General features: G+C 40.0%; 2 protein-coding genes across 2 annotated transcripts in view; both read left to right on the top strand.

Moving 5' to 3' along the window:
• Positions 1-1,239: 1,239 nt before the first annotated feature.
• LOC107581842 (mucin-5AC-like) lies at positions 1,240-3,790 on the top strand. The gene is made up of 5 exons (XM_016267516.1): positions 1,240-1,326; positions 1,423-1,497; positions 2,244-2,276; positions 2,411-2,592; positions 3,779-3,790. The coding sequence occupies exons 1-5, from the start codon at positions 1,248-1,250 to the stop codon at positions 3,788-3,790; spliced, it is 381 nt and encodes a 126-aa protein (XP_016123002.1). The 5' UTR covers positions 1,240-1,247.
• Positions 3,791-4,493: 703 nt separating this feature from the next.
• Positions 4,494-25,311, top strand: part of LOC107581843 (mucin-2-like) — a 31,064-nt gene continuing 10,246 nt past the window's right edge. Inside the window, exons 1-38 of the mRNA XM_016267517.1 lie at positions 4,494-4,587; positions 4,684-4,758; positions 5,505-5,537; positions 5,672-5,936; positions 6,176-6,287; positions 6,812-6,899; positions 7,024-7,103; positions 7,219-7,279; positions 7,495-7,662; positions 7,777-7,871; positions 7,960-8,089; positions 8,205-8,451; positions 8,574-8,614; positions 8,714-8,817; positions 8,957-9,108; positions 9,329-9,467; positions 9,557-9,667; positions 9,807-9,986; positions 10,082-10,321; positions 10,404-10,560; positions 10,749-10,880; positions 11,051-11,304; positions 13,287-14,118; positions 15,043-16,556; positions 19,737-19,782; positions 19,895-20,052; positions 20,149-20,323; positions 20,421-20,656; positions 20,862-21,045; positions 21,201-21,378; positions 21,747-21,931; positions 22,020-22,089; positions 22,200-22,324; positions 22,414-22,445; positions 23,362-23,509; positions 24,157-24,246; positions 24,380-24,420; positions 24,609-24,669. Coding sequence (XP_016123003.1) covers positions 4,494-4,587; positions 4,684-4,758; positions 5,505-5,537; positions 5,672-5,936; positions 6,176-6,287; positions 6,812-6,899; positions 7,024-7,103; positions 7,219-7,279; positions 7,495-7,662; positions 7,777-7,871; positions 7,960-8,089; positions 8,205-8,451; positions 8,574-8,614; positions 8,714-8,817; positions 8,957-9,108; positions 9,329-9,467; positions 9,557-9,667; positions 9,807-9,986; positions 10,082-10,321; positions 10,404-10,560; positions 10,749-10,880; positions 11,051-11,304; positions 13,287-14,118; positions 15,043-16,556; positions 19,737-19,782; positions 19,895-20,052; positions 20,149-20,323; positions 20,421-20,656; positions 20,862-21,045; positions 21,201-21,378; positions 21,747-21,931; positions 22,020-22,089; positions 22,200-22,324; positions 22,414-22,445; positions 23,362-23,509; positions 24,157-24,246; positions 24,380-24,420; positions 24,609-24,669 — 7,033 coding nt within the window. The remainder of the gene's footprint in view (positions 4,588-4,683; positions 4,759-5,504; positions 5,538-5,671; positions 5,937-6,175; positions 6,288-6,811; positions 6,900-7,023; positions 7,104-7,218; positions 7,280-7,494; positions 7,663-7,776; positions 7,872-7,959; positions 8,090-8,204; positions 8,452-8,573; positions 8,615-8,713; positions 8,818-8,956; positions 9,109-9,328; positions 9,468-9,556; positions 9,668-9,806; positions 9,987-10,081; positions 10,322-10,403; positions 10,561-10,748; positions 10,881-11,050; positions 11,305-13,286; positions 14,119-15,042; positions 16,557-19,736; positions 19,783-19,894; positions 20,053-20,148; positions 20,324-20,420; positions 20,657-20,861; positions 21,046-21,200; positions 21,379-21,746; positions 21,932-22,019; positions 22,090-22,199; positions 22,325-22,413; positions 22,446-23,361; positions 23,510-24,156; positions 24,247-24,379; positions 24,421-24,608; positions 24,670-25,311) is intronic.

Below are 25,311 nucleotides of genomic sequence, written 5' to 3' on the forward strand. Positions count from 1 at the left end.
ATCTCATAATCTTGTACTGCAGTTATATCTGATCAAATGTGCATTATTATTCTTTAGCTTGGGTTAAACAAATAAATTTTGCTTGGAACAGCAGCTACGCTAATTATGTCTCTATTTGTTTCTCTGTTTTTTGTAACTAGGATTTACACAAGCTTCAGTCTGGATCCAGAACACCTGAGAAGAGATGATGTAAACCCCTCAGAGGACCTCAGATGATGCCAACCCTGAAACAACATACAGAACTACCAACTTTGCTATATGTTTGATTGCATCATATAATAATTACTGTTAATAGTGTTCATCGTCTGTTTGATTACGTCTTTAATTGATTTTTCCGTACATTTCTGCCATATGTACATAAACTGACAGTCATCACTGATAAGCTACTACTAAATATTGTAGAAACTTAATTTTCTGTAAAGTTGCTTTGCAACGATTTGTATTGTAAAAAGCGCTATACAAATAAACTTCAATTGAATTTAATTGAAAATTAATCAAAATTAAACAAAACATGAAGGTGGTACTTTAAGCTTGAAAACAAGTTTATTACGTAAGCACAGAATGCCTATTTTGGTCACAGAGCACTGAATGATACCTGTAGTTATGGATTTTAATCCTGCTAGATTAAAATAATTACCAGGGATGCTATATTTAATACATTAATACATTTATGGAGTTTGTGTGCTTGGTTCCATACTTATTTTTTGCAGCTATATTTACTAATACATTCTCAATATTTTTTTAATAAACACCAAAATATAAACGTCTCATTAAACATGATTCATTGACATTTTAATTCTGATAGCTATTACGTTATTAGTTGAGCAGAAAGACTGAATTTGCTTTTGCCAATTTGCCAAAAATAGTAACGTTCAGTAGTGCTAGCAACTTTTTCAAAGACAATTTGACAATTACAAAAATTACATTGCTAAATCAAATATATTTCACATTGGGGACGAGTCAAGAGCCACATCCTTGTACATCCTTGTAATTCAAACAAGCGAATAATGAATCATTGTGTGGCCGAACGTCTTTCTCATCATTTAAATACAGTTTATTTAATATCACCAACGAAGACATTAAATATTTGTTTGCATCAAGTATCTACCAAGCCCAAGGCCAAATTCAAGCAACGGGTCCACCCTCTGATCACAAACTACATTCCTCCAAACAAACTAATAGCAATTATAAAAGGACAAGTGCTGACAGATAACTCGCATTAGCTCTTGAGGATGGATGTTGTCTCCATGGGGACTGTGAGGATGTCCCAGATGTGCATGCTGAGATGGGTCATCCTGCTGATGGGGCTGCAGTCGGTACAAGCAGGTAAGCAGAATAAAACTGAAAAAAAGAAGCAAAAAACATTGAAATCCTTGAAATGACACTGAAAATATCATTTAAAAACCTCTTTCTATGTTAAAGGCTTCTTGGGGGATTATGGGGATGTTATGAAGGATCCTATGGACTTTACAACCTGGCCGCCAACAACAACAACAGGTGAATATTTTTTTATGTAGTTATGTATTATATGAGATGTACTGACCAAGAACCATCAGATCAATCAGAAGAAGTAAACCTAAAACCTTTTGTATAAGTAAATTCAAATATATTTAATCAAAGTATTTCAGTTTAAATTTCTCATCAATAAAAAAATATAGACAGACTGATAACAGTAAAGTTCACTCTGCCTGAAATTTTGTAACTTTTTTTTTGTTTTTACAAATTTTGCTGAAAAATTCTAATTGTTGATTAAAATTTAACATAGATGACAAAAATGTCCAATTTAATATCATAAACTTTAATATGATAAAACAATTATATGAACCAACTTACAAGATTTTAACTGTGGTTGTAAGGTCAATGACAATTGAAACACTAATTATGGAATAGAAAACTGAACGAACTGATCATTTCAATCTTTAAAATATGTAACATTCTTTCAGTCAAGTTTCTAATTATGAATAAAGTAAAAGTAAAAGCTTAAGTGGTCTGCGCATTATAATTGTAAAACACTATTTAGGACGTTCAAAGTTCAGTAACAATATGTTCAGAAATATTCATAAATATTACAGCAAAGACATTTTGAGGTGTATTATTTTTGAGTGGGAAAATATGACTTGTGTAACACTGTGAATCTATATCCGTCTTATAACATTTTTAGAAGGAAAGTTTTCTTTTCTTTTGCAAACAAATGTGTTTCATAAAAAATTAAAACAGTTTTTCTTTTTGTCTGTTATATTTAGTGTTCCCAATGACGACTGTGATGGTAACAAAAGGTATTAAACAAGTATTTAAACTGCATGTTTAGCATCAGTTAGCTTCAGCATTCAGGGAACTAAATTGAGTATCTTTGCTCACTGAAAGTACTTATCACAGATTAGATATTTAAAAACTGTCTCTCTTGGTTTAGTTCAACCAAATCCTGATCATCAGTCCACGATCTGCAGCACATGGGGAAATTTCCACTTCAAGACCTTTGATGGTCAATTCTTTCAAGTGCCAGACACATGCAACTATGTTCTGACAGTGATGTGTGACATTACGGTTTCTGATTTTAACATCCAAATGCAAAGAGAGACTGTGCAAAAAACAGTACACAGAATCTCTTGGATTACAATTTGCAACTAGACGGATGTACTGTTACTTCCTCTACAGTCAAAAATCTGGGTGTTATATTAGATAGCAGCTTGTCTTTTGAAAATCATATTTCCCATGGTACAAAAACAGCATTCTTCCATCTTAGAAACATTGCCAAGCTACGAAACATGTTACCTGTTTCTGATGCAGAAAAGTTAGTTCATGCATTCATGACCTCTAGACTGGCCTATTGTAATGCACTGCTAGGTGGTTGTCCTGCATCTTCAATAAACAAGCTACAGGTAGTCCAAAATGCATCAACTAGAGTCAAGAAAATATGATCATATTACCCCAATTTTACAGTATCTGCACTGGCTACCTATTAAGTACCGTATCAGTTACAAAATATTGTTACTTACCTACAAGGCCCTTAATGGTTTAGCTCCTGCGTACCTAACTAGTCTTCTACCACACTACAATCCATCACGCTCCCTAAGGTCACAAAACTCTGGACTTTTGGTAGTACCTAGGATAGCAAGGTCCACTAAAGGAGGTAGAGCTTTTTCGCATTTGGCTCCCAAACTCTGGAATAGCCTTCCCGATAACGTTCGGGGTTCAGACACACTCTCTCTGTTTAAATTTAGATTAAAGACACATCTCTTTGGCCAAACATTCAAATAATGAATCTCATAATCTTGTACTGCAGTTATATCTGATCAAATGTGCATTATTATTCTTTAGCTTGGGTTAAACAAATAAATTTTGCTTGGAACAGCAGCTACGCTAATTATGTCTCTATTTGTTTCTCTGTTTTTTGTAACTAGGATTTACACAAGCTTCAGTCTGGATCCAGAACACCTGAGAAGAGATGATGTAAACCCCTCAGAGGACCTCAGATGATGCCAACCCTGAAACAACATACAGAACTACCAACTTTGCTATATGTTTGATTGCATCATATAATAATTACTGTTAATAGTGTTCATCGTCTGTTTGATTACGTCTTTAATTGATTTTTCCGTACATTTCTGCCATATGTACATAAACTGACAGTCATCACTGATAAGCTACTACTAAATATTGTAGAAACTTAATTTTCTGTAAAGTTGCTTTGCAACGATTTGTATTGTAAAAAGCGCTATACAAATAAACTTCAATTGAATTTAATTGAAAATTAATCAAAATTAAACAAAACATGAAGGTGGTACTTTAAGCTTGAAAACAAGTTTATTACGTAAGCACAGAATGCCTATTTTGGTCACAGAGCACTGAATGATACCTGTAGTTATGGATTTTAATCCTGCTAGATTAAAATAATTACCAGGGATGCTATATTTAATACATTAATACATTTATGGAGTTTGTGTGCTTGGTTCCATACTTATTTTTTGCAGCTATATTTACTAATACATTCTCATAATTTTTTTAATAAACACCAAAATATAAACGTCTCATTAAACATGATTCATTGACATTTTAATTCTGATAGCTATTACGTTATTAGTTGAGCAGAAAGACTGAATTTGCTTTTGCCAATTTGCCAAAAATAGTAACGTTCAGTAGTGCTAGTAACTTTTTCAAAGACAATTTGACAATTACAAAAATTACATTGCTAAATCAAATATATTTCACATTGGGGACGAGTCAAGAGCCACATCCTTGTACATCCTTGTAATTCAAACAAGCGAATAATGAATCATTGTGTGGCCGAACGTCTTTCTCATCATTTAAATACAGTTTATTTAATATCACCAACGAAGACATTAAATATTTGTTTGCATCAAGTATCTACCAAGCCCAAGGCCAAATTCAAGCAACGGGTCCACCCTCTGATCACAAACTACATTCCTCCAAACAAACTAATAGCAATTATAAAAGGACAAGTGCTGACAGATAACTCGCATTAGCTCTTGAGGATGGATGTTGTCTCCATGGGGACTGTGAGGATGTCCCAGATGTGCATGCTGAGATGGGTCATCCTGCTGATGGGGCTGCAGTCGGTACAAGCAGGTAAGCAGAATAAAACTGAAAAAAAGAAGCAAAAAATTTTGAAATCCTTGAAATGACACTGAAAATATCATTTAAAAACCTCTTTCTATGTTAAAGGCTTCTTGGGGGATTATGGGGATGTTATGAAGGATCCTATGGACTTTACAACCTGGCCGCCAACAACAACAACAGGTGAATATTTTTTTATGTAGTTATGTATTATATGAGATGTACTGACCAAGAACCATCAGATCAATCAGAAGAAGTAAACCTAAAACCTTTTGTATAAGTAAATTCAAATATATTTAATCAAAGTATTTCAGTTTAAATTTCTCATCAATAAAAAAATATAGACAGACTGATAACAGTAAAGTTCACTCTGCCTGAAATTTTGTAACTTTTTTTTTGTTTTTACAAATTTTGCTGAAAAATTCTAATTGTTGATTAAAATTTAACATAGATGACAAAAATGTCCAATTTAATATCATAAACTTTAATATGATAAAACAATTATATGAACCAACTTACAAGATTTTAACTGTGGTTGTAAGGTCAATGACAATTGAAACACTAATTATGGAATAGAAAACTGAACGAACTGATCATTTCAATCTTTAAAATATGTAACATTCTTTCAGTCAAGTTTCTAATTATGAATAAAGTAAAAGTAAAAGCTTAAGTGGTCTGCGCATTATAATTGTAAAACACTATTTAGGACGTTCAAAGTTCAGTAACAATATGTTCAGAAATATTCATAAATATTACAGCAAAGACATTTTGAGGTGTATTATTTTTGAGTGGGAAAATATGACTTGTGTAACACTGTGAATCTATATCCGTCTTATAACATTTTTAGAAGGAAAGTTTTCTTTTCTTTTGCAAACAAATGTGTTTCATAAAAAATTAAAACAGTTTTTCTTTTTGTCTGTTATATTTAGTGTTCCCAATGACGACTGTGATGGTAACAAAAGGTATTAAACAAGTATTTAAACTGCATGTTTAGCATCAGTTAGCTTCAGCATTCAGGGAACTAAATTGAGTATCTTTGCTCACTGAAAGTACTTATCACAGATTAGATATTTAAAAACTGTCTCTCTTGGTTTAGTTCAACCAAATCCTGATCATCAGTCCACGATCTGCAGCACATGGGGAAATTTCCACTTCAAGACCTTTGATGGTCAATTCTTTCAAGTGCCAGACACATGCAACTATGTTCTGACAGTGATGTGTGACATTACGGTTTCTGATTTTAACATCCAAATGCAAAGAGAGACTGTGAATGGCTCAATCACTTTTAGCACAGTCACAATAAAGCTGGAGGGAACAATCATCAAAATCACTAACGGCGACATCACCATGGATGATCAAGCGTGAGTTGATTTTTATCTCATTTGTACCTGATATATTCTAGCATCAACCTTTTTTAAACTTATATTAAATTGAGAAACAACAGAATATTAGTGCTTCTAAAATTAAATATGGTGAAAATTATTCTACATTTATAAAAATGTAACTTAAAATCTTAATGATGACAGTTACTCAATTATATGACTATATCTTAAAATACGCAAACATGTTTGGTTGAAATGTGTAACACTTCCTCTTAAAGGGTGTCGATTCCAATCAATCAGAATGGAATTAAAATTGAAGGAACCCCAACAAGTATTAAAGTCTCCAGATATGGAATGACTGTCTTCTGGGAAGAAGACAACTCTATATTGGTATGATTGAATCAAATCTTGATGTTTAAATGTGGTTATTGTAATACTTGTGATGAATCTGTGATACAACAAGCCAGATAAGGGTTCAAAAGAAAACTGTAAAACTGATTTGATTAAATCTGTTGATAGCAGTAAAAACAAAACAAAGCAAACCTGATAAAGTGCAGGAGAATTCCAGTGCAGTTTCTTGTTTAGTATGTGTCATGATTGATCCATAACCCTATAACGAAATCACACACACCCTTTAAGCTATCATATTTGTTTGCACACAAGTAAGACTAGGAAAATTAAACATCAAACAGGACATCAGTTCTACAAATCACAAAGCAAATATGAATTGTCTAAATAAGCCATAGTGAACCAACAGGTTTTGCAGACGTTTCTGACAGCTCAGTGTTGATTTTATTAAGTGTGTTTGCACTGTCATATATTTTAGCCATAAATAAACATTAGGATAGATTCGCTTTGAGAAAATCAATTTTATTTGTATTGCTGACAGTATCTTGTTATATGATGTTTCCTAGATTGAACTTGCAGAGAAGTACCAAGGTCAGACCTGTGGACTCTGTGGAAACTACAACGGCAACAAGAATGACGATATCCCTGAAAGCGGTAAACCTGACGTTTCAATCAAATGACGTCATGAACGTTTGCTTTAGATCTTCTTTTGAATGCCAGACAAAATGCATACATAATTTCAGTATGATGTTTGACAAACTAAATAAATCCTTCTCAGGCCCAGCCACCTGGAAGGTTTCCACACCAACTGAATCCTGCGAGGACGTTACACTTCCTCCTGGGAATCAGTGCGACCAGGTATGTGACAAAGTGTTTGGGGCAATATTTTTTACAATAAAAAAAATCGCCAATTTCACTGAATTAAATTGACTGTTTTATTTATTGCCAATTGAAAATGTTTTTCCTTTTTTAGCACATAAGTGTTTGCCAGCAGCATCTCAACAGTCCAGGGTTTGCTGACTGTTACAGGATATATATATATATATATATATATATATATATATATATATTGCTAGTGAAGAAGGAAAGAGCAAAAATGTAAGATTTATAAAATTGCTACAATATAATGATTTAAAATGTACATATATGACTCCTTTATAATGAAAAAAATACCTTTCAAAAATGCATCAGTGCATAGTGAATGAATTACAGGCATTGAATTTTTAATTCTACACCTTTCTTCTTTCAGGTCTATGTGGAAACTATAATGATGTACAATCAGATGACTTCAAAACAGAGTCTGGTATCATAGAGGGCACACCAATAACATTTGTCAACTTCTGGAAGAAAAACCCATACAGTTGTCCAGATCTTGAAAACACATTTGACAACCCCTGTAGCTTGAGTATGGACACAGGTACACAGTACTACAAACATTTAAATAAATACATAAATAAATAGATAAGTAATTAATATATGCAATTATTTAACTTGCAAACATTACAGAACTCTCTTTATTCTTTCCATTCAGAGAAACTTGCTAAAGACTGGTGTTCCCGTCTTACAAACAACAGCGGAGTCTTTTCCGCATGTCATTCAGAAATATGTCCTGAGATTTTCTACCAAGTGAGTATTTTTACACTCTTCTCTTTTAAAATTAACTGTATATATGTATGAATTACATATAATTGCATCTGGGTTTCATCCTCTGCAGTGGTGTGTCTATGACACCTGCAAATGTGCAGATATTAGGAAGTGTATGTGTGCGGCCGTGTCCAACTATGCCCACGCCTGTGCTGCCAGAGGAGTCATTCTCCAGGGCTGGATGGATTCTGACCCCTGTGGTGAGAATACTTGCTTGTAGAGTTCAATAGAATTAATGCATTTGAATTACATTCTGCAGATTTGGAATAAAATGAAACAATGAGTCATAAGAAAAATGTGTTTATCTATGCACAGCATCTGAGTGTTTAGAAAACATGAAGTACTCCTATGGTGTGTCCAGCTGTGGCAGTACCTGCCGCTCTCTCAGTGAACCAAGTAACACCTGCCCAGGGTCCTTCACACCTGTAGACGACTGCGTCTGTTCTGAGGGAACCTATCTTAATGAAGACGGCAGTTGTGTGCCTGCCCACCAGTGTCCTTGTTACAAAGGCAACCAGGTCATAGAACCATCGGGAACATCCAACATAGACGGTGTTGCATGGTATGAGTTCCTCATTCCATAGCCAATGCATTGTTGTTAGAACAATGAGTTATCCTAAATGATAACTCTTGTCTTGACAACCATAAGTAACACCTGATTTGCACTGTTTTGTCATATTATAGCACCTGTACCCTTGGAAAATTGCACTGCTCCAGTCAAGAAGGTAAGTTGGAACTTAATTCTGAAATTGCGCTTGTCAAATTCCAAACTTGAGTCATCAGTGTGGAAGTTTCCCACTTCTCATACATGTGACTGTTTTTAGACTGTGTGGCTCCAATGGTCTTCTTCAAATGCTCAAATTATGAACCTGGAACAAAAGGGACAGAATGTCAGAGGACCTGTCAGAACCAAGACCTAAACAACTGCGTGAGTTTGGATGGGGAAAAGACAAAAACATTACTTAGCAGTTTTCCAGCAGTTATTGTATTTTTTGCCACAAAAGGATTTTGTAAAATCATAGCAAGGGTTACCAATGCTGGTCCTTCTTGGTTTGTTTTATCTATAGGTGAGTACAGGGTGTGTATCGGGGTGTATGTGTCCAGATGACCTTCTGGCTGATGGAAAAGGTGGGTGTGTGGAGAGGACAAACTGCCCCTGTGTCCACAACGGACTCAGCTATTCACCTGGAGAGCAAGTTCAAGAGGACTGTAACACCTGGTGAGCTAGCATTGATAGCAGCAAGAAGCATTGATAGTAGTAAGAAAGAAATTACAGCTATACCATCACAACCTATGCACTACGTTTTTTCTCCATCCCCCAAAAAATAAGTAATTTGAAAAACATTACAAGATTCCTACTTTACAGTCTCACTGAAAATGAGGGGTAAGAAACATATAACCTTAAAGGGTTAATCTCTGAATTGTTGTCTATATTTCAGCACATGCACAAATGGGATGTGGACTTGTACAGATAATGAGTGTTATGGCACCTGTACCATCTATGGTGAAGGTCATTTCATGACTTTTGATGGCAAGAAATATACTTTCCTTGGAGACTGTGAACACATCTTAGCCCATGTATGTTTTTCTTCAAATTTGGCTTCTTACCTAGTAAAAAATAAATAAATATTCTGGTCTGACACACAATTCATGTGCAACCCCTTTAGGATAACTGCAATAATGAACAGGGTTCATATTTTCTACGCCTGGTCACAGAGAACATCCCCTGTGGCACCAGCGGCACCATTTGCTCCAAATCCATCAATCTTTTCTTTGGGGTGAGTTTATTTCATAACTCGGAGTCATCTTGAGCATAGTTTAAAAGTATGTTAAAATCTGGAATATAATAATATATTTATGCAGACATTGTTTGGGGATAAGGATAATTGTATGTCACTGACTATTCAAATCCTGCAGAGATACAAGATGATTTTATCAGAGGAGAATGGGATCAAAGTTGTTGAAAGCAATGGCACTGATTACCTATATCAAATCCATACTGCTGGAATATACAATGTCATAGAGGTCAAAGGTCTTTTGAACTTAATCTGGGACAATAAGACGAGTCTGATGCTCCAACTCCATCCCAAATTTAAGGTAAGCATTACCCCTACATGCACAAATCACAAAACCATTCTCTACACCTTTGTGTTCATCCACTTACCTTAACTCCCACATGATCTCTATGGCAGGGCAAGGTGTGTGGACTGTGTGGAAACTTTGACGGTAATGCGAACAATGACTTTGTGAAGCATGATGGAGAAGAGGTCACTGATGCAGTGGCATTTGGAAACAGCTGGAAGGTGAATCCCAGCTGTCCAGAAGTGAGCAACTTGATGAATCCATGTGAAAAAAATCCACATCGGAGTGCCTGGGCTATCAAACAATGCAGCATCATCACAAGCCCTGTCTTTACAGACTGCCATTCACGTGTGAGTAAAAATTATAATCCTTGTGCATTCAGAAAGTTTGTGGTCTTCTGAAAGGTATATTTAAATTATTTCTTGTCTCTAGGTGGATTCTGGCCCATACTATGATGCCTGTGTAAGGGACACCTGTGCATGTGACAGTGGGGGTGACTGTGATTGTTTCTGTACGGCAGTGGCAGCTTACGCTGCCGAATGCCGTAAAAAAGGAGCTTGTGTGGCATGGCGAAGCCCAAGCATATGTCGTAAGTCCAAGTACTGTTATAAATTGTGTTCAATGCAGTCAGAATTCTCCATATCCAGATCTACATAAAATGTGCAACTCAGAAGACTACAGATTTAAGCAGAAAAAAGTGTATTTTGTCATTATCCTCTATTATTTGACCACATATAAACATTGTCATACTGCTGACTGAAGTGATTGTTCTTGCAGCTTTATTCTGTGACTACTACAACAACCCTCCAGATGAATGTGAATGGCACTATAAAACCTGTGGATCCACCTGCATGAAAACTTGCAGAAACCCATCAGGAACTTGTTCTAATCAAATTCCTCTTCTAGAGGGTATGAAATAATCTTTAAATCATTTATTGGGTAAATGTAGTCCAAACCACAGAGAATATTATGATGTTAATTATTAATATGTTAATAATTTTTCTTTAGATTCAAGAAACACTGAATCAATTGAAATTTCTTTCTTGTTTATTCATTCTTGCCATTTATTATTACCCTAGGGTGTTTTCCTCAGTGCCCTTTAGAAAGGCCATTTCTGAGGGAGGACACAAGGAAATGTGTTACAGAGGCAGAATGTCTTTCTCTGTGTACCTATGATGGGAAGATATACACTACTGGACAAGTGGTGTACGATACCACAGATGGGAATGGCACATGTTTTACGGCTGTGTGTGGTTTCAACGGCATGATAATAAGAAATATTAACAAATGCATGACAACAACCACGCCATTCACTTTCACAACTCCACCACAAACTACTAAAACAACAATTATAATAACAGTTACAAAGACTTCCACCTCGACACCTATGACAGTAACGCTAACAACGCCAGAAATGCCATCAACACTTATACCTGCTGGTCAAACATCACCAGGAGTTTCTACTACTGCTGTTACTGCTCCAACACCATCTACAGAAACACAACCTCCCACAGGAACAGAAACACCATCCACATTTACTACAACTGCTGGTACACCAACACCAACATCACCAGAAATTTCTACTACTGCTGAAACACCAATCACAGAAACACCACCTCCAACACAAACAGAAACGCCATCAACAGCAACGACAACTGCTGGTCCACCGACACCTACATCACCAGGAGTTTCTACTACTGCTGTTACTGCTCCAACTCCATATACAGAAACACCACCTCCCACAGGAACAGAAACACCATTAACAGCTACTACAACTGCTGGTACACCAATTCCAACATTACCCCAAATTTCTACTACTGCTGTTACTGCTCCTACTCCATCTACAGAAACACCACCTCCCACAGGAACAGAAACACCGAAATACCATCCACAGCTACTACAACTGCAGGTACACCAACACCAACATCACCAGAAATTTCTACTACTGCTGAAAGACGATCTACAGAAACACCACCTCCCACAGGAACAGAAACACCGAAATACCATCCACAGCTACTACAACTGCAGGTACACCAACACCAACATCACCAGAAATTTCTACTACTGCTGAAAGACGATCTACAGAAACACCACCTCCCACAGGAACAGAAACACCGAAATACCATCCACAGCTACTACAACTGCAGGTACACCAACACCAACATCACCAGAAATTTCTACTACTGCTGAAAGACGATCTACAGAAACACCACCTCCCACAGGAACAGAAACACCGAAATACCATCCACAGCTACTACAACTGCAGGTACACCAACACCAACATCACCAGAAATTTCTACTACTGCTGAAAGACGATCTACAGAAACACCACCTCCCACAGGAACAGAAACACCGAAATACCATCCACAGCTACTACAACTGCAGGTACACCAACACCAACATCACCAGAAATTTCTACTACTGCTGAAAGACGATCTACAGAAACACCACCTCCCACAGGAACAGAAACACCGAAATACCATCCACAGCTACTACAACTGCAGGTACACCAACACCAACATCACCAGAAATTTCTACTACTGCTGAAAGACGATCTACAGAAACACCACCTCCCACAGGAACAGAAACACCGAAATACCATCCACAGCTACTACAACTGCAGGTACACCAACACCAACATCACCAGAAATTTCTACTACTGCTGAAAGACGATCTACAGAAACACCACCTCCCACAGGAACCGAAACACCTTCCACAGCTACTACAACTGCTGGTACACCAACATCACCAGAAATTACTACTACTGCTGTAACTGCAGAAACACTACCTCCGACACAAACAGAAACACCATCAACGGCAACAACAACTGCTGGTCCACCGACACCTACATCACAAGGAGTTTCTACTACTGCTGTTACTGCTCCTACTCCATCTACAGAAACACCACCTCCCACAGGAACCGAAACACCATCCACAGCTACTACAACTGCTGGTACACCAACACCAACATCACCAGAAATTTCGACTACTACTGTTACGGCTGAAACACCAGTCACAGAAACACCACCTACAACACGAAGAGAAACGCCATCAACGGCCACTACAACTGCTGGTCCACCGACACCTACATCACAAGGAGTTTCTACTACTGCTGTTACTGCTCCTACTACATCTACTGAAACACCACCTCCCACAGGAACCGAAACACCATTAACAGCTACTACAACTGCTGGTACACCAATTCCAACATTACCCCAAATTTCTACTACTGCTGTTACTGCTCCTACTCCATCTACAGAAACACCACCTCCCACAGGAACTGAACCACCATCACCAGCACCTACAACTGCTGGTACACCAACACCAACATCACCAGAAATTTCTACTACTGCTGTTACTGCTCCTACTCCATCTACAGAAACACCACCTACCACAGGAAGAGAAACGCCATCAACAACAACTGCTGGTCCAACAACACCTACATCACAAGGAGTTTCTACTACTGCTGTTACTGTTCCTACTCCATCTACAGAAACACCACCTACCACAGGAACAGAAACACCATCCACAGCTACTACAACTGCTGGTACAGAAACACCAACATCACCAGGAGTTTCTACTACTGCTGTTACTGCTCCTACTCCATCTACAGAAACACCACCTACCACAGGAACAGAAACACCATCCACAGCTACTACAACTGCTGGTACAGAAACACCAACATCACCAGGAGTTTCTACTACTGCTGTTACTGCTCCTACTCCATCTACAGAAACACCACCTACCACAGGAACAGAAACACCATCCACAGCTACTACAACTGCTGGTACAGAAACACCAACATCACCAGGAGTTTCTACTACTGCTGTTACTGCTCCTACTCCATCTACAGAAACACCACCTACCACAGGAACAGAAACACCATCCACAGCTACTACAACTGCTGGTACAGAAACACCAACATCACCAGGAGTTTCTACTACTGCTGTTACTGCTCCTACTCCATCTACAGAAACACCACCTACCACAGGAACAGAAACACCATCCACAGCTACTACAACTGCTGGTACAGAAACACCAACATCACCAGGAGTTTCTACTACTGCTGTTACTGCTCCTACTCCATCTACAGAAACACCACCTACCACAGGAACAGAAACACCATCCACAGCTACTACAACTGCTGGTACAGAAACACCAACATCACCAGGAGTTTCTACTACTGCTGTTACTGCTCCTACTCCATCTACAGAAACACCACCTCCCACAGGAACTGAAACACCATTCACAGCTACTACAACTGCTGGTACACCAACACCAACATCACCAGAAATTTCTACTACTGCTTTTACTGCTCCTACTCCATCTAGAGAAACACCACCTACCACAGGAAGAGAAACGCCATCAACAACAACTGCTGGTCCAACAACACCTACATCACAAGGAGTTTCTACTACTGCTGTTACTGCTCCTACTCCATCTACAGAAACACCACCTACCACAGGAACAGAAACACCATCCACAGCTACTACAACTGCTGGTACAGCAACACCAACATCACCAGAAATTTCTACCACTGCTGTAACTGCTGAAACACCAATCACAGAAACACCACCTCCAACACGAACAGAAACGCCATCAACGGCAACTACAACTGTTGGTACACCAACATCAGCAGAAATTTCTACTACTGCTGTTACTGCTCCTACTCCATCTACAGAAACACCACCTCCAACACGAACAGAAACGCCATCAACAGCAACTACAACTGTTGGTACACCAACATCAGCAGAAATTTCTACTACTGCTGTTACTACAGAAACACCAATCACAGAAACACCACCTCCAGCACGAACAGAAACGCCATCAACAGCAACTACAACTGTTGGTACACCAACATCAGCAGAAATTTCTACTACTGCTGTTACTACAGAAACACCAATCACAGAAACACCACCTCCAGCACGAACAGAAACGCCATCAACAGCAACTACAACTGTTGGTACACCAACATCAGCAGAAATTTCTACTACTGCTGTTACTGCTCCTACTCCATCTACAGAAACACCACCTCCCACAGGAACTGAAACACCACCCATATCTACTACAGCTCCTGGTACACCAACACCAACATCACCAGAAATTTCTACTACTGCTGTTACTACAGAAACACCAATCACAGAAACACCACCTCCAACACGAACAGAAACGCCATCGACAGCAACAACAACTGCGGGTCCAACGACACCTACATCACCAGGAGTTTCTACTCCTGCTGTTACTGCTCCTATTCCATCTACAGAAACACCCCCTCCAACACGAACAGAAACGCCATCGACAGCAACAACAACTGCGGGTCCAACGACACCTACATCACCAGGAGTTTCTACTCCTGCTGTTACTGCTCCTATTCCATCTACAGAAACACCCCCTCCAACACGAACAGAAACGCCATCGACAGCAACAACAACTGCGGGTCCAACGACACCTACATCACCAGGAGTTTCTACTCCTGCTGTTACTGCTCCTATTCCATCTACAGAAACACCCCCTCCAACACGAACAGAAACGCCATCGACAGCAACAACAACTGCGGGTCCAACGACACCTACATCACCAGGAGTTTCTACTCCTGCTGTTACTGCTCCTATTCCATCTACAGAAACACCCCCTCCAACACGAACAGAAACGCCATCGACAGCAACAACAACTGCGGGTCCAACGACACCTACATCACCAGGAGTTTCTACTCCTGCTGTTACTGCTCCTATTCCATCTACAGAAACACCCCCTCCAACACGAACAGAAACGCCATCGACAGCAACAACAACTGCGGGTCCAACGACACCTACATCACCAGGAGTTTCTACTCCTGCTGTTACTGCTCCTATTCCATCTACAGAAACACCCCCTCCAACACGAACAGAAACGCCATCGACAGCAACAACAACTGCGGGTCCAACGACACCTACATCACCAGGAGTTTCTACTCCTGCTGTTACTGCTCCTATTCCATCTACAGAAACACCCCCTCCAACACGAACAGAAACGCCATCGACAGCAACAACAACTGCGGGTCCAACGACACCTACATCACCAGGAGTTTCTACTCCTGCTGTTACTGCTCCTATTCCATCTACAGAAACACCCCCTCCAACACGAACAGAAACGCCATCGACAGCAACAACAACTGCGGGTCCAACGACACCTACATCACCAGGAGTTTCTACTCCTGCTGTTACTGCTCCTATTCCATCTACAGAAACACCCCCTCCAACACGAACAGAAACGCCATCGACAGCAACAACAACTGCGGGTCCAACGACACCTACATCACCAGGAGTTTCTACTCCTGCTGTTACTGCTCCTATTCCATCTACAGAAACACCCCCTCCAACACGAACAGAAACGCCATCGACAGCAACAACAACTGCGGGTCCAACGACACCTACATCACCAGGAGTTTCTACTCCTGCTGTTACTGCTCCTATTCCATCTACAGAAACACCCCCTCCAACACGAACAGAAACGCCATCGACAGCAACAACAACTGCGGGTCCAACGACACCTACATCACCAGGAGTTTCTACTCCTGCTGTTACTGCTCCTATTCCATCTACAGAAACACCCCCTCCAACACGAACAGAAACGCCATCGACAGCAACAACAACTGCGGGTCCAACGACACCTACATCACCAGGAGTTTCTACTCCTGCTGTTACTGCTCCTATTCCATCTACAGAAACACCCCCTCCAACACGAACAGAAACGCCATCGACAGCAACAACAACTGCGGGTCCAACGACACCTACATCACCAGGAGTTTCTACTCCTGCTGTTACTGCTCCTATTCCATCTACAGAAACACCCCCTCCAACACGAACAGAAACGCCATCGACAGCAACAACAACTGCGGGTCCAACGACACCTACATCACCAGGAGTTTCTACTCCTGCTGTTACTGCTCCTATTCCATCTACAGAAACACCCCCTCCAACACGAACAGAAACGCCATCGACAGCAACAACAACTGCGGGTCCAACGACACCTACATCACCAGGAGTTTCTACTCCTGCTGTTACTGCTCCTATTCCATCTACAGAAACACCCCCTCCAACACGAACAGAAACGCCATCGACAGCAACAACAACTGCGGGTCCAACGACACCTACATCACCAGGAGTTTCTACTCCTGCTGTTACTGCTCCTATTCCATCTACAGAAACACCCCCTCCAACACGAACAGAAACGCCATCGACAGCAACAACAACTGCGGGTCCAACGACACCTACATCACCAGGAGTTTCTACTCCTGCTGTTACTGCTCCTATTCCATCTACAGAAACACCCCCTCCAACACGAACAGAAACGCCATCGACAGCAACAACAACTGCGGGTCCAACGACACCTACATCACCAGGAGTTTCTACTCCTGCTGTTACTGCTCCTATTCCATCTACAGAAACACCCCCTCCAACACGAACAGAAACGCCATCGACAGCAACAACAACTGCGGGTCCAACGACACCTACATCACCAGGAGTTTCTACTCCTGCTGTTACTGCTCCTATTCCATCTACAGAAACACCCCCTCCAACACGAACAGAAACGCCATCGACAGCAACAACAACTGCGGGTCCAACGACACCTACATCACCAGGAGTTTCTACTCCTGCTGTTACTGCTCCTATTCCATCTACAGAAACACCCCCTCCAACACGAACAGAAACGCCATCGACAGCAACAACAACTGCGGGTCCAACGACACCTACATCACCAGGAGTTTCTACTCCTGCTGTTACTGCTCCTATTCCATCTACAGAAACACCCCCTCCAACACGAACAGAAACGCCATCGACAGCAACAACAACTGCGGGTCCAACGACACCTACATCACCAGGAGTTTCTACTCCTGCTGTTACTGCTCCTATTCCATCTACAGAAACACCCCCTCCAACACGAACAGAAACGCCATCGACAGCAACAACAACTGCGGGTCCAACGACACCTACATCACCAGGAGTTTCTACTCCTGCTGTTACTGCTCCTATTCCATCTACAGAAACACCCCCTCCAACACGAACAGAAACGCCATCGACAGCAACAACAACTGCGGGTCCAACGACACCTACATCACCAGGAGTTTCTACTCCTGCTGTTACTGCTCCTATTCCATCTACAGAAACACCCCCTCCAACACGAACAGAAACGCCATCGACAGCAACAACAACTGCGGGTCCAACGACACCTACATCACCAGGAGTTTCTACTCCTGCTGTTACTGCTCCTATTCCATCTACAGAAACACCCCCTCCAACACGAACAGAAACGCCATCGACAGCAACAACAACTGCGGGTCCAACGACACCTACATCACCAGGAGTTTCTACTCCTGCTGTTACTGCTCCTATTCCATCTACAGAAACACCCCCTCCAACACGAACAGAAACGCCATCGACAGCAACAACAACTGCGGGTCCAACGACACCTACATCACCAGGAGTTTCTACTCCTGCTGTTACTGCTCCTATTCCATCTACAGAAACACCCCCTCCAACACGAACAGAAACGCCATCGACAGCAACAACAACTGCGGGTCCAACGACACCTACATCACCAGGAGTTTCTACTCCTGCTGTTACTGCTCCTATTCCATCTACAGAAACACCCCCTCCAACACGAACAGAAACGCCATCGACAGCAACAACAACTGCGGGTCCAACGACACCTACATCACCAGGAGTTTCTACTCCTGCTGTTACTGCTCCTATTCCATCTACAGAAACACCCCCTCCAACACGAACAGAAACGCCATCGACAGCAACAACAACTGCGGGTCCAACGACACCTACATCACCAGGAGTTTCTACTCCTGCTGTTACTGCTCCTATTCCATCTACAGAAACACCCCCTCCAACACGAACAGAAACGCCATCGACAGCAACAACAACTGCGGGTCCAACGACACCTACATCACCAGGAGTTTCTACTCCTGCTGTTACTGCTCCTATTCCATCTACAGAAACACCCCCTCCAACACGAACAGAAACGCCATCGACAGCAACAACAACTGCGGGTCCAACGACACCTACATCACCAGGAGTTTCTACTCCTGCTGTTACTGCTCCTATTCCATCTACAGAAACACCCCCTCCAACACGAACAGAAACGCCATCGACAGCAACAACAACTGCGGGTCCAACGACACCTACATCTCCAGGAGTTTCTACTACTGCTGTTACTACTCCTACTCCATCTACAGAAACTCCACCTACCACAGGAACTGAAACACCATCCACAGTTACTACAACTGCTGGCACAGCAACACTAACATCACCAGAAATTTCTACTACTGCTGTTACTGCTGAAACACTAATCACAGAAACACCACCTCCAACACGAACAGAAACGCCATCAACAGCAACAACAACTGCTGGTCCAACGACACCTACATCACCAGGAGTTTCTACTACTGCTGTTACTGCTCCTACTTCATCCACAGAAACCCCTCCTCCCACAGGAACAGAAACACCATCCACAGCTACTACAACTGCTGGTACACAGACACCAACATCACCAGAAGTTTCTACTACTGCTCTTACTGCTGCACCATCATCTACAGAAATACTACCTCCGACAGGAACAGAAACTTCTTTGACACCATCAACAATTACTCCAACCATTGTTACATCAACAGTTTTGACAGTAACACCTACAGTGACAGAAATGCCATCAACTAAGTTCCCTGTATATACAGAATCACCACCTGAAACAACACATGCTGCATCACCTCAAATTGTCATCACAACGATCTGTCACTGTACATTTGCAAATCAAACTTTCCCACCTGGTAAGTAGTACATGCAATTTTTAACTTTCTCCTATAGTTTTTTGATTTGAGAATTTGATAAAAGCATGAACAATTGACATTAATTATGCACATTCTATTATTCTAACTATAGAGTCAATCATTTACAACAAAACTGATAAAGCAGGCTGGTGCTACTTCGCTTACTGCAACTCCAATTGTGTTAGTGAAATTACACAGAAACCATGTCCTCAGACTACCACAGTTCCAATTTCAACTGTTCCAAATGACTGTACCGATGTCAACAGAAAGGTTAAAAAAGGCACTTGTCATGTACAATTTATATTTTCCTAAATAATGTTATTCTAAGTGACAATTGAACTGCAATATTATTTGAATCTTTAACAGAATGGAGAGACATGGAATGAGGGATGTACCACTAAAAACTGCATAAATGGGAATGTTACTACAAGCCCTGTACAGTGTGATCCAGCTGATTCTGTCATACCTACATGTGTCAACGGACTTAAACCTGAGAAGGTTTATTATAACAATGGCTGCTGCACTAAGTACGAGTGTCTATGTGAGTTTAAACTTTAAACCATGCGGCAGGAAATTGATAAGTAACACTGTCCTTGTATTCTAATTTACCTTGGTTTAACTTGTTTTCTGAAAAACAGGTCGATGCAGTGGCTGGGGTGACCCTCATTACAATACGTTTGATGGAAAATATTATGTTTTCCAAGGAAATTGTGACTATGTGTTGGTCCGAGAAATCATTCCAAGATACAATATCAGTGTCCATGTTAAAAACTATTATTGCGATGTTACAAATAATTTTGCTTGTCCAGAGTATGTGACTGTGAAGTACAAATCCTATGAAATCAAGCTAGCAAGTAACAGTAAAGAGATACAGGTAAGTCAGGACTATTTCAGACAAATTTGATCACAAACATTAACATATTCTTGACACACTGTAAAATCCAGAACATGACAACTTAATAAATTTTCAATGCTAATATCACTTAACACTGCTAGCTTAGCATTAGATATATACACTAAAACACTGCAAAAAAGTAATCTAAGGTTCATTACAACTCAAAACCCCTTGTTGCCTACAGGTTTACGTCAATGATGCTGTTAAGGTCCCAACTTTCTTGAATGAAGATTTCAGCATTACTACCTCGGGCATGACAGTGATTTTGAACATTAAGGAAATCAAAGCTGAGATTTTAGTCAGTCATCAAGGCTTTGAGATCAATCTCCCGTTCACCTACTTCCATGGTAATACAGAGGGACAGTGCGGTGAGTACAGTGTGGTGCCCTTGCTGCAATGACTATAACAATGATAAAGAGAATTTCTTCTGTGAGACAATGCAACAACTTTCACAGATTTACAATTTTATTGGCATGTCTAGACTTTGTCAATTAAAATTTTGAAATTCTGTCAATATTTTTAGGTGTTTGTGACAATGATGCCACAAATGACTGCAGACGTCCCGATGGAACAACTGACCAGTCATGTGAGCAAATGGCAGCATTGTGGGCGGACTCCCCAGAATGTGAAACCCCTCCACCACATCCAAGCGAACCTCTTCCTACCTGCACAGCACAAATCTGTGAGGTCATCAAGAGCGAGTAAGGCTAAGCCCACAACAATCACTTAGTAAATTTTCAGAAACCCTTCAAGGTGAAATCTGGAATTTCTCCTCCACTAACAGCACCAAATAGAATTGCAAAAATATTTAAACACCCCCTCTATCTGCCACTGTTCTGCATTCAGGTAGTTGCACCCAAAACACCATTGGTTGAGCCAGTGTTACTCTGTCCAGTCCACTCGGACTGCAATTCCATTTGATACATCAAGTTGCACAAAAATTACACACTTTACCTATAACAAATTAAAAAGAGATTTCAAAGATAGTTTTTATGACGATTATCTTTTTTGTTGAACCATGATATGCTTCAGTTTATGTTTTCTCCCTAAACTTTTGCATTTTGTTCAGTTTGTTCAAGAGCTGTCATAACATCGTTCCCTATGAAAGCTACTATGAGGCATGTAAATATGATGTGTGCTACAAGAAAAATGACTCCATGGCCTGTGCCAGTGTAGAGGCCTATGCACAGCTATGCGGCCAGCAGTCTATATGTGTGGACTGGAGAGACTCAGCTGACCTCAACGGGCTATGCGGTAAGAAAACCGAATGAACCTACAGTAACACAGTGATGCATCTTTTTCTGACTGTATCCTAAATCGCTTGATTGTCTTTGGTTAATAGCATACAAATGTGCTGATCACAAAGTCTTCAAGGCATGTGGGCCTAAAGTTGAAAGAACCTGCAGTACAAGGTAACCACTCTCTATATCATTAATTTCCATAAGTGTAAATGTAATACTGTATTGTCCAAATTTCACTGCATTAATAACTTTAATGCCACATGTGCTTGACTTACAACCAGATACAATGAGATGTTTGTGGAAGACCAAAGCCAAACTGACCATCAAATATTCATGGAAGGTTGTTACTGTCCTGACAACACATATCTAGTTAGTTCAACAACAGATCAGTGCACACCTACTTGTGGTAAGCGATATTACTTCATTTACTCTATATTTGTTATAAATAATGTGTCTTGAAGCCAAAATTGTATCTTTTCCATTCCCCACATATAGATTGCTTTGGCCCCGATGGATTACCAAGACAGGTATGTCTCTTTTAGCAGTAGCAGCAAAACCATTCACATGACATTTTCCAGGAATGTGAACTTAAAGGCACAATATGTAAGATTTTTTTATTTAAATATCCAAAAACCACTAGAACAGTGTTATATATTTTGCTGACTTGTGTACTTACATTATCCCAAATGTTTCGAAGAATGTTTAAATCCAGAGAAATAAGCAATTTTAACTAGTGACACGGACCGTGTCCATAGTGTCATTGTGTCGCCTGCCCATGACGTCATAACCCCTCGATTTCCGAAACACCAAACACGCTTTAATATGTTGTGCGTTTTCATAGACCGGTGACGACCGCACAGAGTAGCATTATAACAGAACTTTCAAATGTACCTAGTATGATAAAACAGAGCTGCTTCCCCCCCCCCCCCACATACGCACGACCGGAAGGAGCGGAAGCGGTCGACTGTGGCATAATAAAAGGTCCGCTGCTTCGAGCCATGTATCACGCTCGTTCAGCGGCCTCGTTTCGCTTCGACGACTTTCAGTCTCACCCTGCTTCATTTTACTACGTTAATAAATCATTAGCTCATCCATGAACATGATTTCTACCCGAGTCCCGTCGGATTGCATCGGCTGTGGGGATGAAGACAACAACTCCCATGATTCCACACTCAGTCACGGCGTCATCAAACTACGCCTTTGTCTATTTGTTTATTTTGAATACGTGCCCTCTAGCCACGAAAATTGCATATTGTGCCTTTAACTCTAGTCCTGCCCCTACCCCCTTACACATGTGTAAAAAGCAGAGCTTAACCATTACACTACTGCAAAAAAAATGGCTGTATACAGATAATTTACTCATTCAGTCAAAGTAAAAACTGCATTTGAATACATTCTACCCCATATTATACCCATATCTTTACCTTACTTCCTCTGCTATAGCCAGGAGATACATGGATCGTGAACTGCACAACATACAAATGCTCCACTGAGAGCTTTGGTGTTGTTCAAGAGCCTATGAATTGTCCAACCATAGAGCCCTGTGGCCACGAATACAAAAGCATCATTGAAAACTGCTGTCCAACCTGTGGTGAGTAATCAAGTACAATGACAATCAGAGAGCTAAACAGACTAAATTAAATAAACATGATAACAAAACTGACCTCATTTACTGTCCTAGTACAAATTTCTGATCTAACTGTGCATGATTTATCAATTAAAGGTTTTCAGATTACAACACAACCTTCAACTCAACTTTCCTGAAATATCATTTAGGCCACAAATACAGGGAAAAATTCTGATCAATAGCTAATTATTTTCTAAAATCTTAATAGTAAATTAATGCAGCGTAATGTTAATGTAAAGGAATAGATTTGAAAATCATACTGTGAACTTCATATTCAATCTCCATGTCCAGTTAAAAATGTTTTCTTGAAAGTGGGTGCCAGTGTCAGAAGCAGTGTAGTTCTCCAAAGTCCTCTTCCAAAATTCCAGGCTTCATTTCATTATAGAATTTCATCATCCAATTTTGGATGGGGGGGGGAAATCTAGTTGAATATCTGTAGGAAACTTCCCCAAAGTAGACATTCAGACTGTGTGAAATAAAGGTTTCAAAGCACATTTTATCTGAATGTGTAACCACATCGAATTAGAACCAGCTGTAAACGTGTAAAATCCAATAAAACATTTCAGAATAATTTACATAATGCTTACATAATGCCTCCTCTGCCTATTCAGTGTGTGATACCAGCCAGTGTTCTATGAAATGTGATGTGGGATATGAGTTAGCAGCAGAGATACCTGAGGACAGTTGCTGTCCACCATGTGGTAAGTCTCTAATTTCATACCCAGACAACTACTATTAAACTTCAAAGTATACTACTACAACAGTTGCTAATTAATTACATTAAAGCTCTTTAACTTTCTAAACAATTTCTGACTGTATTTTTTTTGTATTCAGTGCCCAAAGATGTATGTGTGCACAATAACACTGAGTACCAGGTGAGCTGCTGGGTTCATATGTTCATGCTAACTGTAACATTAACAAACAGGAAATGTCAAAAATATCATATTTATATCACATTACATTATATGCTTTTCACTGTTAAAAAAGGAATCCAGAAGAATGTGTAATCTTTATCTAAATCCATAAACTTTTCTATAATGATGGGTTCACTTTCACTTTTTAGCCTGGAGTTAAAATCCCTACGGAGCCTTGTTTGGAGTGTTACTGCCAAATGGATAAAGACCCACAGACCCAACTACATTCTGTGGCATGTGTAAATAAAGTCTGTTCACCTTGTGCTGAGGTAATAATTACAATTGATGCTTATTATTATAATATGAAACATTAGGATAGATTTATATTATAAATTCTGAACTTGCCTGAACTTCTAGTAAAGCCCTTTGGGACTGAGGAGGAAGTTTTGAGTTCTGGTAGTTACAGTCTGTACATCAAGTGTCTCAAAAGATCAAGTTCAATTTGATGAATTTACTACAATCTAGTACTCTTTTGATTTTCCAAGGGCTTTGAGCGTGTAGAACAAGAAGGAGAGTGCTGTGGAACATGCAAGCAAATCAGCTGCATTTATACTGCACCGGACAACACCACACATACTCTCCAGGTATATATTAAAACATTCACAAACTTTTCTATGTCCATCTATTTCACCAGTCAACAAACCTTCTCTGTTCTTCAGTCCTCATGAAGCATGTTTCCTTTTTTCTTTTAGGTTGGAGAAGTGAAACATTACAATTGTGAGAATATTTCCTGCAGTGAAATGAATGGCTTGTTTGTGACAGAGAAGATCACACCAAAATGCTCTGACTTCAATCCAGATGATTGTGAGCCTGTAAGTCAAATATCTCTCTCTCTCTCGCTCTCTCTCTATA

The sequence above is a fragment of the Sinocyclocheilus grahami genome, unplaced genomic scaffold (genome assembly GCF_001515645.1).
Source record: "Sinocyclocheilus grahami isolate Dianchi unplaced genomic scaffold, SAMN03320097.WGS_v1.1 scaffold38.1, whole genome shotgun sequence".
NCBI classification, from domain to species: Eukaryota; Metazoa; Chordata; class Actinopteri; order Cypriniformes; family Cyprinidae; genus Sinocyclocheilus; species Sinocyclocheilus grahami.

Bases quoted from the DNA above. Each gene is read 5' to 3' on its own strand.
- LOC107581842 (XM_016267516.1), top strand. From the start codon at position 1,248: ATGGGGACTGTGAGGATGTCCCAGATGTGCATGCTGAGATGGGTCATC. The intron at 1,498-2,243 runs GTGAATATTTTT...TGTTATATTTAG, and splicing joins GCCGCCAACAACAACAACAG to TGTTCCCAATGACGACTGTG. The intron at 2,277-2,410 runs GTATTAAACAAG...CTCTTGGTTTAG, and splicing joins GACTGTGATGGTAACAAAAG to TTCAACCAAATCCTGATCAT.